Source organism: Pezoporus occidentalis, unplaced genomic scaffold (genome assembly GCF_034315485.1).
Source record: "Pezoporus occidentalis ecotype Australia unplaced genomic scaffold, CSIRO_AGI_Poc_V1 ctg11, whole genome shotgun sequence".
Lineage (NCBI taxonomy): Eukaryota > Metazoa > Chordata > Aves > Psittaciformes > Psittacidae > Pezoporus > Pezoporus occidentalis.
The window spans coordinates 7115189-7130687 of NW_026912886.1; the positions used below are offsets into that span (position 1 = coordinate 7115189).

Here is a 15499-nt window from a genome sequence, read left to right on the forward strand (position 1 = left end):
TTATAAAATAAAATAAGCTTGCAGTGGTTTAACTGCCTTTACATATGAACTTTTTATTAGCGTGTGAATATACTATAAGCTTAAATTATAACATAATTTAGCCCACAGGTTTGAAATGAGATAGCCACAGGATTGGAACTCTTGCCTGGCAACATCTTTCCCCCATTTAATTTCACTCAGAACTTGAAATTGGATCAGGAACTTCTAAACAGGTGATTAGAAGTCCTGTTCACAAAAGTTACCTTATATATTATTCACATGAGCATCACGCTGCCCCTCTGCAGAACAGCAATCCTGCTGCCTGCCTGTGATCTGATTCTGCTGCATAAGAGGTGTAGAGAATCATTGCCATCCTGGGTACTCCATCTGCACCTCTGCATCAGTATCACACCACTGCAAACCATTCACAATACTGACCACTTAAAAAATAAAACACACCCAAGCCAATAAAACCAAACCAACAACAAAACTAATGAAAAAACACCACAAAGATATCTCACAGAAAAAAGAACGCCCAAAACTCTTCCACATCTGCTCAAATTTGAGTATACTCTAAATCCAAGTAAAACAAATACAAAGATCTACTTTAAGAGGGCTACTTATACTTCATCAGAAGCTATTGGAGGACATGTATACACAAACATCTCCATGTCTTAACCAATGTACATTAACACGCCTGCATTCAAGAAACACATTAGAAATAACACACAAAAGTTTTTACATGCAGCACAGAAGCCCAAAAGAAAAAGCATACTATGTTATAAAACTGCATTTTTTTTGCTATATAGTCTACTACAATGTTTGTTATTTATCATCTTGAAATCTCAAATTGGTTTTAAATAAATACCATTCTGTATAACGTTATTTTCTATAACTTACAGCCACAGATAAAGAGTGTTTTATGTGGCTTATGCCTTTGCGCACATCTCACTTTTATCCAAAATTACTAACTGGCAGTACTGTGGTAACACAGCACAGTGCTAATTGCTTTCTCCATAACCTTGCACACTTTCTTGAAACCTGTCTGACCAGATCTGATTGTGTCAACTCTTGATTCCCAATTCAAAGCTCACCCAAGTCTTCAGGCATCCCTTTCTCTGACATAAGTAGGTTTTGGATCACTTCCATAGCTACTGAGAAGCTTCATCCAGGCTTCACTTCTCTGAACAATGTAAGAACTCTACCTCTGAGCTTAAAGTACTGCCCAAATGTTTGAGTATACAAGTGATATGCGTGTGAGCGTGTGTGTGTGAGATGCATGTATAATCTAACCTGTGGGCATCACAAATTGAAGAACTGTAAAATAAACATAAGCCATTCCCTGCAGGGTTTTGGCAACAGTTTACAGTAACTGGCAAATCATTACTGCATTTAATGTTCATTGTAATGTTAGCCATCTTGAGCTCTTTTAGTATTTCCTTGGATGTAACAGGCAGTGGCCTAGAAATTTCATTTGTGGTATGTAATGCAGAGTCACTGCATAACATTTTAAGATTACCTAAGTATATTTTTGAATAATAATAGAAGTTGCATGTGCATATGCACAAAACCCATCTAATTGATTTCAATTATTTTAGACATTAAAAAAACACAATTCTTATCCAGGAATTCTTTCAGCAGGCAAATACAAAGAACAGCAGCAGTCTCTTCAGCAGTTGATGTCAGTAAGAGCTCCTGTAACTACATTTCAGACAACTATACTTAACGTGTCAAAACTATCTCAAGTCTTAAGTCTCCCCTCCATTATACTGAATTCAAATGAAGTGTTGCCATTTATTTTAAACAGGACCAGGTTTCTACTCCTGGTACATTTTGTGGATAGTCAAACTATTGCAACAGCAGCAAGACTTTGTATCAGAGTAACAAAAAGAAATTCCTCCCAGCTTGAGACTGAAGCAGACATCAAGGCTGAAGGAAGTTGTTATTTCTATTCAAAATTCTAAACAGCTGTTTTCAAGGCAGATTAAAAGATTTTTCAATGTTTGGATTCAGCTCAAGAGCTTTATCTAATGCATACTTTGTATTTGAGTATTTGTTGAATTAGAAATTTAATAGAGCAGCTGAGTATTTTAAAATCTTTTGGAAGATGTGAAAAAGGGATGTGAACTCTAGCACACCCTGTAAAACATAAATTTCTTACCAAAAGAATATGTTATTCATGTGCTCTGTACATTAGGTCAATTATTACTCACTTTCTTTGGAGAACAACCAAGTGCCTCCACCCTTTATAACAGAGCACTGTAATCAACTGTAGTAAGAATAGCAGAATTATTCTAATACACATCAGTGGCTCAGGCCCTAGCTCAAGAAGGCTTGAACAGTAAGAGACTAAGATGGATTTGCCATCATCTTTACTTTTTTTTTTTAAGAGTGGAAGGAATTAATGTTTCCTTATACACCTTTATAAATAATTTCAATTTCACATAAATGAGAGAAAAAAAAATGTAAAAAGGAACACTTTAAAATGGTTCTCCAATTTAAACACTTCTGTTATTTAACGACAAATTCCATAAACATTCTGATACCAATACTTCTTCCACTGCACGTCCTTCATTTCCGCTAACCCAATTTAACCTCTCATCTTCCTTGCAGTCAGCAGCTGTACAAAGCATTTATTTTTGTACTGACATCAGCAAGTGGCTGAAGTGCTAGTGCTAGGCTTAAAATACCTTCTAAAAACACAACTTTTTGTATTGAATTTGGAACTGACTTTGATACAACTTGTACTGTTGGTTTAATATAGTATCACCTTTCACGGAGCCATATCTTGTTGGATTCCTGCTGGGAGCTGAGAGCTGAAATAGCACAAGGTTTAATGCATGGCACTTCATTTTGCCCAGCCTGGCTCAGGCCAAGAGAAGCATTTCAAATTATTTAGATAACCACACAGATTAAATACCCAGCAAGATAGCTTGCTAAGTCATTCATCATTTGCCATGCCTGGACTGTACTTGTGTCTAGCAATATTTTTACTAGGAGAGCCATTCAGATGAATGGAATGCACATCTCCACTGGGCTTCCCCTGCCCAAGCAGCAGCATAAACTTCTCAACCTGCCTTCAACTCTCAATTCCTGAGATATGTGAAGACTATTCAGCTAGCTCTCCTCTGCCATCTTTTTCTTGCCTATCATAGAATCATAGAATAGTTAGGGTTGGAAAGGACCTTAAGATCATCTAGTTCCAACCCCCCTGCCATGGACAGGGACACCTACCACTAAACCATGCCACCCAGGGCTCTGTCCAGCCTGGCCTTGAACACCCCCCTCACCTGCTTCTCTTGCTTTTTCTACTCAATTCCAGCATATTTAAACATTACCCTCTCCTTATTCAATCCCTCAAAAAGTTTACAAATTGTCCTCTTATTACTCCTTTATTCTTCACCTCAAGAATCACGTAATAGGAATAATTCACACCAGGTGGTACAATTCAGTTTCAGATATAGTATCTGCATCGTTAAATTTTATCTTAAAGATTACTGGAGCCCAAGTAATCTAACATTGACTCTCCTTTCACAGCTATATATCACCTACCTCTTTTAACTGCCCATTTCAATGGTAGATCTTCCTGCCTGTAAAGCCTGCAGCCTGGAAGTAATTTTTGACCCTGTGGTTTCTTTTGAAGCCTGTATTAATCCAACTGTAAAGCTGTCATACTACCATTTTACAAATCTTTCCAAGTTACCACCCATACTGTCCCACCGGGACATGGAGATTCTCATAAAGGCTTTCATCATATCCCAGCAGGACAATTATAATTCATTGCTCCCTGGTTTTACTATTACCTCTTATAAACATTTCAAGCTCAAGTAGTATTCTGTCACTGTATTGCTCAACTGAACTAAGACTTCTGGATGCATTATTCCAGCACAGAGACTAGTCCAATGGCCCTTGAAGAAGCAGTTCAAGGTGTCTCACTTTAAGATCTACTTGAAGAAAGTGCACAGCATGCTCTTTCCACTGTATCTTTACTGCTTCTGTCTTGCTGTAGATCTCAGAAACATCAGCAGACACAGGAGCTTTTGAGATCCTGAAATCTCCCATCACTGAGGGACCATTTCCTCCAAAGCCAGGTGAAATTATCAGTCAAGTACATATTAGGTCTCTTCATCTGTTTGTTTTAAGTGATAAGCAAGTAAGCACAGCCAGTGTCAAGTGCAAATAGCAAAATTCCCCTGACATTGAGTCTGTAGTTACTACTAACACTAGTTACTAGCGTTACCAGGCACTAAAACCATTCTCTATCCCACACCCAATGAACCACGGTAATTTTGTCAGTTGATCTTATATTTTTAAACTCATTTTTGCTTTTTAGAATTTTATGGGTCAGGTACACTAGAAATTGCCAGCATAAAACATGCTTTCATTTCAATCATTTGAACTCAATCATTTGCTACCGCAGGACAAACACCCTCTACTTCAAGGCCAGGTTGGACAGACCCTTGGGTGGCATGGTTGAGTGTGAGGTGTCCCTGGCCGTGGCAGGGGGGTTTAAACTAGATGATCATAAGGTCCTTTCCAACCCAACTATTCTATGATTCTATAGTAAGATGCAATTAAGAAAAAACACATAACATCCATGATTATGAATGTTTTGACAATGTTAGCACTGGATCTTCCTTAAATGCCCAGCAAGTCTGAATGATACAGCTGGAAGTGTTACAAATCACAGACTAATATATATTTTAACACACTTTCCACAAGGTGGCTGGACATAGTTCCGGGCAACCTGCTCTAGTTGACCCTGCTTAAACAGGGTAGTTGGACCACATGATCTCAAGAGGTCCTTTCCACCCTGAGCAATTCTGTAAGCTGAAATACTGTTAGAAATTATCCCCTCTCTCCTGTAATTCTTATGGCTCTATTTAAAATAAATAAATAAATAGATATATTCTCTGATTGGTAGGAGTCACTCCACAAAATAGTAGACATGCATTTTAGTGTGCTGGTTTTGCTGGAGATAAACTGATTTCCCCAGCCTTGCTAAAAACTCATCTATCAATAGATTCAATGAAGCCATCATAAGCAGTGGGACTGATGTAAAACGACTTACGGCAAAAGCTGGTGGTTTAGTCTTGAGACCAAAGAGCACCAAGAGACTTATGTATATACAGAAACAAGAAAGAAAATTGTAAGTCTAATAAAATACCACTGACTTTATTACACCTGCTGCAATGCCAGCAAAGACCTTTCTGCTTCAGCACAGTGAACAGAGGCTTTGTCCCATGCTGTGCGTAGTGGTGCAGGATGAAAGCATCAGCCACCACTTCCCCAAGGAGGCAAGAACTGCAAACATACAGGCTTCTGCTAAGCTCCTGTTTCCCTACGACTGTCAGCACCTCTGTGTTGGAAGAAAAAGCATTACAAGGTCACAGCAGACCATTCATCCCAAGGAGCGAGGAGAAAATAAGGACAGCACTGAAACTCCTGGCAATCACTGGGTAAACTTTGCAAAAAAACATAAATGATGAGAATAGGGCCGTTATAAAACGTGACGAAGATCATTCGGTAAGCCAGGCTTACTTGAGTTAAATACTTTTTAAAAACACAGACATAAGGTTAGTTAAACATTCAGGATCAAGGAAAACGGTGCAGAGGCCACCAATTTGGAATGGGACCTGTAATGGGAATTACATCACCATGAAAAGAAATTACGACTATTGCACAGCAGACTGCAGTTACCTTAACCCACCTGTGCTAGCTTAGTCTGGGTAATACCTGCAATAGACACACAGTAAATGTAGAAGATACCCATTAAAAATGAGGTGCTTACAAGGTTTTATGTTTCTTAAAATATAAACCCACACACGTATATATGAGTGCACACATAGAGAGGCACTTTTAAATAACTTCTATGCCTTTTTTTAATTACTTATCCTTTGCCTTTGCACATCTTCCTACAAAGAGAAATACCGAATCTTGGTTTCTTTACATAAGGAAATTCCACATTTTTCCAAAAGGAGCTTCTTCTGGAAAAGGAGTGGAAAGCGAGGCTCTGTTTTACAGCAGAGCAGAATTTGGAGAGAGATTATTTCTCTTAGGGCTCCTTTCCTTTCAGACCTTATTTAGGCCTCTTTTCTTTTCCTACAGCGTTTCTCTGGAGTGCCAAACCGTACAAGCTGTCACTGACAAAAAATATAAAAACCACTCAGTCATTACTCCTGAACTTCTCAAGGGCAACTGGAAGCATGAATGCGACTGTCCTTACACTCTGCCCTTAGGTAGCTGCTTCCTACAACTTTTTGCAACTATTTTGCTGAGAAAGGATGCAGATCTCTTTTTAAATATAACAGCTTACTTGAGAAAAGTTTATTTTTTACATAGATTTCATCAACTCTGTTGCAAGTATGTTTCAAGGAAACTTACATCTGACAAAACAGTGGCACTGACCATGCTGAGCACCTCTGCTTCACATGCATTTTCATTAGCAGTTTGCAGTTGACCTACATAAAAGAACTGTTTTACTTGGAAATGCCTGTCAGTTTATCCTTGCATTAGGTATAATCTATGATGTTTTAAAAGAGGTTCTCTTTTCTTTGTTAGAGCTGATCATCATGAAAGTTTTAGATCACTTTAAAAAACAAAAAAAATGAAGTCTGTAACACAAACTTGACTGAGGCATTATACATTCTGATTTTTGAGTTTTCCTCATGCAACTGTAACAAATACTTTCAGCTTACCAGCTCAATAATTAAAACAGGTAGGAATGGGAAATATTAATTTAAAATTTCAGGGTGATTCAAAAGGAAAAATTTGTTTTCACTGTAGCAAATGGAGGAATTTCAGGTAGCTGTGCCTTCTTCTATCAAGATACATTGCAGCCCAGAGAAGAAGGAACAATTTTCCCATAAATGGCTAAGTGGGCCCTGTTATGTAAGTCCTCAGCGGCATTTACTCATTCTCCTGTACTATAATCAACTCCAGGAGTCACCATTTTGAAAGCATCTTTTCTATGTAAAGCTCCACAAGAAATTAGTTGTGCTGCACTATTTTATGTTCTACAAGTTTTGTAATGACCCAGGAATCAGGAGATGGCTGAAATTAGAGAAACGGGCCTGTCATAATGGCACTAACAGAGCACAAACAGCTTGAAGACACCCATTCCGAAGGCCTGAGATGCAACACCATGCTGCACCGGCAACCAAAATCAAAAAAGGCTGACTCACTCTTTCTGCACACACAAAAATATCTGACTCTCATGATACAACACATCAGACAGATTCTTCCCTTTTATCCTTGGAGCTCCACAGAGCACAGATCTGGCACTGCAGGCCATTCAGGGAAATTATATCTTTCAACTGCCTGCACTGTGTATATAAAAGTGATATCTGTTTTAATGTAACATCCCATAACCAAACAAACATAGACATCTCTTTGTGTATATAACGTCAACAAAACCTCTTGATGAAAGCTCAGGCCTCCAATCGTCATTTCTTAAGAAGATATCATAAGGCAGATCATAAGTACCATGAGCAAGCAAAGCCAGTGCAAGATTCAGCCCTTGTCTGCAAGGAAAGTAGAACTGAGCTGCTGGCACAGCAAACCTGTGCCACAGGTTGCCAGTGCACCTGGGGGAAGGCATCAGGTTCAGCAACAAAGCTGCAGTACCAGGAAAATAATCTCAGTGATTCTCGTGTCAGTCCCTTCAACATCCGATACAGAAGTATAAAATCTTACAGATTAGAACAATGCAGCTATTTCATCCTCATTTGTGTCATAATTTACACCAAAATACAGGCTCCTCAATTTGTGATTAAATTTGTTTGCATCTCCACTGCTATAACCAAAAACAAAACAAAACCAAGTCCAAATAACACCTTACTGCACATCTAAAGGTCAGTGCCCTTAGCAGCCAATCAAGAAGGCATGGAAATACAGAAAGGACTGCCAAATAGTTGAATGAAAACTTTGGATTTGGATTTGACTGAAATCAAAACTCGATTTGGAACAAAATGTAAGTATTCAGCTTTGTGTATAAAAGTTGGAGCCCTCACATCTCACAAGAGACCTAAACCCATATGTACTGAATCATTTATTGATCTTGATTAAGCTTTAAGCATTTATCTGAAGAAACATTTTAAAACTTGCTATGTGATGTTTTGAGTTGCATAAAGCATACAGCAATCAACACAGGACTGGTTATTGGGTGTATCTGCAACGAACAGAACAATGGATAAGACTTCACATACACAAGATCCTAAAGATGCTTTTTGGCATTAAGTAACAGACTGAGCTCAATACTGAGTTTGATCCTGACATCTATTGATCACATTGCTAAGTATATAAACCAATTTTAATCACACAGCTGTTCTGCACAGTCTGGCTTCTCCACCATTAAGCTACAGCTTCAATTTTAAAAATTATAGAACTCCTCATCCATTTATCTCAACTTCTTCTATAGAGAAGATAATCCAAGACGCTGATACTGATTTTTTTGTTTTAAAAGTGAAAGACATCAACATATATTGTAATTGTTTTCAGGACAGTAAAACATCACTCTCTGAATATATTTATCTTCAGCCTGAAGCCATTTTTTCACAATTTTTCAGGGCAAAAATGGTGTGCAAGAGTCCTTATTTCAGGCCTTCAAGCTTAGCCATCCTTTTGTTTCCTGATATAATACTGGACATGCATTCATGTTACAGGGCTGCAGAAACTACACGTCTATGTCAACAGATGTGTTTCTTGGAAGACAACTACAGAAATCAAGTTTATTCAAACCTTTGCCAGCTACCATATGCTGCAATACTACTTTAAATGCAACATAAGGCTTTGGGAACATACTTTTACTGCTATCTACACTTTGTTATTTACTTTCCATTTAGACTAAATACCAGAGACGGGGCACACTTAGGGGTGCAGTGTCCTCTTTGGGAAAACATTCTACCCGTTGTAGTATTTAGAAAGGAAAAAATATACACAGCACTACACTACTCTAGACCACTTTCAGTGGCTGCACTTTCATAGAGAGGATCTGGGAAAGATATTTTTACATATGGCATTAATTCTGAGAACTTTCAATAATGGCCAAATATAATTAAAAATTATGCAAAAATTCCTGCCATGAAGAGAGCAGTACAGAAACAACTTTGTTTGAAGAAAAAGTAATCATTTGCTCATAATCTGACTTCAGAAAAAAACAAAACACACGTGGTACATTTTTAATATGTGAACTACATCAGGCCCAATTCTGCTCCTATGTGAAGCATGTGGCAAAACTCCAAAATACAGCAGGATTGAGCCCCTGATGTTGTCACAAGCATTCAAATAAACAAACAGGGCTGTAACACATTCTAAGCTTCCACTGTGTTCCTCTAAATGGATCCAGACAGGAAAAAAAAAAGGCACATTTCACTGCATTTTTGCAATACATGGATAACAACAATGTACAATTTTATATTATATAGAATTCACCCTCTTAAAGTACAATCATCCAGATGTCCAAAGAGAAACAGATTCAAAGAGTCAAGAAAGGTTTTATGCACAAGTTTGGAGGACACAGTTCTACCAAATCTGATAAGCATGTCTGATCTCCCTGAGCTCCTAACATCGCTTCTTCCTCTGGACTTTCTTAAGTCCATGACATAGGGATGTTTTCACATGACCCAAACGTGGGCATCTCGTACAGCCAGCTAAATCCCCTAGGCTATTTTACAGACAATAAATAGAGCTGTCGATGTTCTGAATCATCCTCAGGGGACCATAAGCTAAGTGTGTGATCTCAATCCCTTCAGCAACTCTAAAAGGAACTGCAGAATCTGTATCTCACTCAAGGCATTCAGAATTAGTCAAAGGGCACAAAGTTGGCATCCAGTTATTAACCAATAGAAGAAATTTTGCTTTGCTTGCACATGCATTTTCTGTTACCTGGGATTTCTTTAACTATATGGCCAAATGATATGCTAAAAGCTGAGTGCACCTCTCAGATGTTAACTGACTCTGAAAACTTGGGCCAAAATCCAGCAAGGCCTTTAGCACTCATGTAATTTTAGGCATATTGACATCTCAGGTTTGAATTTAAATGCATGTCAAAGCCCATCACTGGATCACAGCCAGAGAACTCAGCACCTTCCAGAAGGAATCCTTGAAGTTGAAATTTTAACTGAGCCAATATCCATGAAATATTTTCCTTTCTGGACTATGTAATTTAAATGTGTCTTAAATTGCTGTAAGAGGCATTTCTAACCCCACTGCACTTTTATGGTTTAGCTCATGTCAAGTTCACCTTTCTGATGATACATGATCCCAAAGAAAAGCCAGGTATGTTCTACTTATGACACACCTGCATATACTTGACAGCAGGCCCAGGAGGCTTTCCGTGCTCAGAAAAGTGCCAAACACCCTGCACAACAGTTTAGCAGCTAATAATAATGTGTACCACTTCTGACCATGCTACAGTGACCAATCCAGCTCTGATGAAGCTTATATAAAATAGTGACATGGTAAACACTCCCAGAACATAAAGAAGAACTCCAGTGATAATAATAAACCTAAAAATTCTTTTTGCCCATGTTTATAGTGTTTTGTATCATTATTAAAATTCCTAAGACACACAAAAAGCAATTTGTATCCCAAAACTGTCCAAGGCCAGCTGCTGGCCTCTCAAAGAATGACTGAATACATACATGAAAATACTTATGCCACAAGTCTGATGGTGTTTGCTACACTGTGAAAGCAGCAGGTTTTTCACCAGATAAAGCCCTTTCATTCTGCGTTTATTTGAAGCTACACAGAAGTGATGTAGATCATTATTAACAATCATATGGTCAGTATTTACTGAAGCAATACCAATCAGGCTAATCTGTACTATAAATATGGTCCAAAAGTATGGAAAAACTACTTAAACCAGTAGACAAAGCCACACAATTTGTCTCTGGATGTAAGAAACTGGCTCTAGCTTAGCTACAACCACCTGCAACATTTTAATTGTTTTTCATATCAGATTATTGGAGTAACCCCCATGAATTTGGTTGCCTCAACATTGTTTTATTCAAGACAGTTCTAAGCTATGACATATGCAGCAAAGGCTGGAATCATCTTTGGTCTGTGACATACGTGCCACAAACACTCTGTGACTGTTACTATTAGTCGATGCTTGTAGAGAAAAGCACTGTGTGATACACAGCAGTAAATTACTTACATTACTGCTAGCTTGTGGCATGGCATAACCTAGAAGTCAAACCACAGCCAAACAGATGGAGAACATGCATGCCACAAAACTGTATCACTTCCCATTACATTTATTTCCAGAAGTGGTGTTTTCCAAATAATCTGCCCCTCCTGGTTCCCCAGAAATGGGATAGTTTAAGAGACTATTTCTCTTGAGTAATTTTCACCCCCATCCCCTCCATCCATAGAGAAGCTTTGGGTTTGTTTTGGTTTCTCTCTCCCCTCCGCTTTTTTTTTCCTTTCTAATAAAGACAGTTTTACTCTACAAGGCATGAATATTGTCAATTTACTGGATAACATCCACATATACATCAGAAGCCCACTAGGGAGTGTCACAAATCCACATAGCTTTCCAAAGCTAGATTCAAAATATGGACCTCTTACTTAGCTGACAGATGTGTAAAATTATCTGCAGCCAGACAACTCCCTAATGACTACACAGGTGCATGTGCTGAACAATGCAAGTTATTCTGACTAAGACCAACATTAGCTTACACTTGAAAAGTTATCTTCAGAAAAAGTTTTTCTGATGGCATAATGTGATTCTGGGACCAAAACCCACCACACCCTTGTTAGAGGAGGGGAATATATTAGCTCAGCTAGGTAGAGAGGCTGCAGGAAATCTTTGTGAGAGAAGCCAAATTTCAGAGGTTTTCTAGGAAGATACGACTATCATTTGGCTCAGTACTGCACTGAGCATTAGTCAGAAATACTACAGTCCATTAACGTCTGTTTTCTCTTTTATTGATAACTACAGAATCAAACACATGTTCTAAGTAAAAACTGCTTATGGACGAGGCATATAAGTTACAAATTGCCACCTCAGTTCTGCTCAGTAACATGCACGGGATTTCATAACAGCATGATTTGCTTCAAATGGCTCTGTGTCACCAGTTTCCCACTCCACCCGACACAAGACAGGAGACCTGAGGGACAGGGCTGAAGCTGTTAATCAGGCTTCAGCCCTGAAACTTGCCCCAACAAGGTGGAGTCAAACTGGTCCCAGATCAGGCAACATAAAAGCAGCACTGAACAATCTTCTGAACTTACACTTTACGTCTCCTCATTGGACTAAAGGCTCAAACCCTTCACCAATGGAGAACAGTCACTGCTTGAAATTCAAAGCTTTTGCAGTAATACGCAGTACATTCTTTACCTATAAAGCCTTCTCTTCAAACTTAAGACTTTTAACTTAATTTTCCATTCCCCTCACTCCTCTCCAGAAGTGAGATCCCAAGATTCAGAACAGAACTACTCTGAAGTAAAACTTCACCATCAGTTGGAACTACTTTTACAACATCTGAGTGGACAATTAGAAGGACTTCACACAGTGCCAATTTTATCTGCTCTAGGGAGTACAGAAAATACAGGATCATCTTACCATTTGCTCTAGCACTGAACTAAAAGCTTTGGTCCCTAAGATCTGTTGTTCTGCCCTCATCAACCTATGCTGCCCATATGAAAAACCCAACCATTACTCCAGGTGCAGCACCAACAGCAGTGATTATCCAACACACTCACTGACCAAAATTCATGTGCTAAGCACATCCCCAACATGCAAGCCTCAAATCAGGATATTAATGTCCATCCTGTCCATGTTCATATATATGTAACACAACCTATTGCATGAGAAGTATGCATGAATCTCCAACTAAACAGATAAATATATAGCTCTAGCAAATGAAAATGTTTTATTTTTAATACTACAAAATTCAACAGAAGGATTATACCTAAACATTATTCACTATATGTCTTTCACATGATTGTTAAATTGGTATAATAACCCGGAAAAAATCCATACACCAGATCAGAGAGTGGTATAGCTGTGTTTTCATCTAGAAACAGCTGTGATTAGCACTATGGATATATGAATAAAATCTAAAATTGATAACAATATATCTGTACAAAATGGGAAAAAGAATTTAATAAATTGTGCCAAAACCAAACATGCCAATGACAAAGGCAAGATGCTGCTTATCACTGGTAAGCAAATGTACCAGATATACAAAGAGCTTTTCTGATGACCCAGAAACTGAAGTTTAAGCAAAAACACTTATCAATATTTTTTTATTTGCCACCTCTTCCACTGGAATATTTTCACAGCAAAAAAGCAAACAAAAGAAAGACCTAAATCAATTTCATGTGTGTTTCATTCTGGCCTCTATCCTCATGAAGCTCACATGTTGCTAAAAATGCTACTTAAAATTCATTTTCAGTCTTGAGACTAACAAAACCAAATCCAGTCAGTTCAACTATAGATTAGAAAAGGTAAGGGCTCAACAACCCTACTGTTAAATAAATAGTAAATAAATGAGGATTTTTTTCTCTGAAAAAGAAAACTACATTTGGTAAACGTACTGTGAACTGAAGAACTAACCATTAAAATCATTCCAATCAACACTTGTGATATATATAAAAATCACTGAATGTTTTTTAATGCTATTCTAAAGGGTTTTTTTCCTCATTAAAGAAAATGAGCTGTTTAGGAAATGTTAAGGAATGTCGTTACAATTTTAATCTGTGTTATTCCATAACTAATATCGCCACAATTGTCTTAGACTGGAGTTTTCCTTTCAGTAAAGCGTCTTTATCTACAAGAACATGAATTCTATTTTACCTTATTTAGAGACAGCAATAAAATGTTACTATTTAAATATTTTATATTACTATTTAAATATTTTTTAGTTACTATTAACAAGTTGGAACATCCAATTTTTTCCCCACTATTTTAGGGCACATACCTCTTTCACACTGGGGTCCAGTAAAGCCATATGTGCAAGCACATCGGTTTGGAGCCACACATCTCCCTCCATTTAGACATCCATTTTCACAGACAGCTGTATCAGAGGGAAGGTAAAAGCAATGTTTATTGAGCTATTTCCAGGAAGATATGAAGGTTTGTACTTAAAAAGCTCAGGTAAACTTAGTAAAATGGTTAAAATGGTAAACAGAACAGAACTGGATACTTTGTTTTCCAGAATCTACTTATGATCTTTTCCCATTTCCTGGCCTCATTAGTATTATGAGCTCATCTTTTCAAGGGAGTAAAATATAAACACAGTAACAGTCACAGCTTCTCTGACCTCTCAAAGCCTTTCTCTTTGGGATGCCTAGACAATTCCATAACTCCAAAATAACATCTCTTTCAAACTTTCAACAAAGCAACACTGATATGGTAGAGACTGCAGACAGAAGGTACAGGAAAAAAAATCACCTCCGAATCCTCAATTCTTTCCCTACTCTGAAGCAAATTTAAAAATTTATTTGTTCTTCTACCACAAAAGAGGAACAATGCAGTATTAAAGGGCTGTTTGCTGATGTTAAATAATTCACGATATTAACTAGAACAGCAAAATGTCATCAATATCTATTTTGACTACATTATTCCAAGATACACTTTCCCTGTATGATGCTGCCAACAGAGTCAGAAGCCAGTTTTCCTCATAAGGAACTCCAAAAGAAGTTGCTCAAAAATAATCATAAAATATAACATTTACATGAGAAAGACGGGTTTTAAATACATTTTTATGCTCATTGAGTAATATTATTCTTTGTTCCATTTTACATTCACTTCAGTAGAAAGGTTTCCATTTATCCTCCTTTATCCACTTATTATCTCACAGAAAAGGCAGAAATACAGTTCTTAATCCTTTCACCACATGATCCTCTTCCAGATTATTAGGGTAAATTCCTCGTCCCACTGAAGTTCATGTAAAGTGTGCCATTGGTTTTGACAGAGCACAAAAGGTTTTCATCAAATGAGCTAAACACATTTTCTTTGTCAGACCAATAGTTCACTAGATAGCAACATGACAGCCCTGGTTAAAAGCAGTGTCTACATCCTTATTTGAGTTACTTCCCAGCATTCCAGCCAAGCAGAGCAAGAGACCACCAGACTCAGTTTGGGAGAGATTTCAAGCAGCAGATCCAGGAATGCTGTTGGCTCAGGATTGATTGAGGAAATCAAAAGTATGTCAATCAACTCTAATGAGACAACATCAAAATGAGCAAAATTCCTATACAGTATGCTAAGTCTGAAGCAAACCCCTGAAATTAAACAAGGCTTTGTATTAAAAAGCTTAATACTGTCTGTAAGATGGAAACTGAATCCCATGTAAATTCCAAATATATGCCTACTGCTCTAGTGAGTGGAAAGCCCCGAGGTCAATGGGAATTATGGTAGTGTGAGAACTACAGGATCAAGTTGTATCCAATTATTATGAATTCACATGATGTTTATTTTAGTAGTCCTGATCAGAAAGAATTCACTCAGCATTCATTACAAAGTCATGTGTTTTCCTGTAAAATTCCACTGTACCTGATCAAAACCAAG

At 37.8% G+C, this 15499-nt stretch overlaps 1 protein-coding gene across 2 annotated transcripts in view; it reads right to left on the bottom strand.

Moving 5' to 3' along the window:
* Positions 1 to 15499, bottom strand: part of FBN1 (fibrillin 1) — a 150939-nt gene that overhangs the window by 112403 nt on the left and 23037 nt on the right. For both annotated transcript variants that reach the window (XM_062628872.1, XM_062628868.1), the window contains exon 6: positions 13908 to 14003. In XM_062628872.1, the coding sequence (XP_062484856.1) occupies positions 13908 to 14003 (96 nt within the window). The remainder of the gene's footprint in view (positions 1 to 13907; positions 14004 to 15499) is intronic.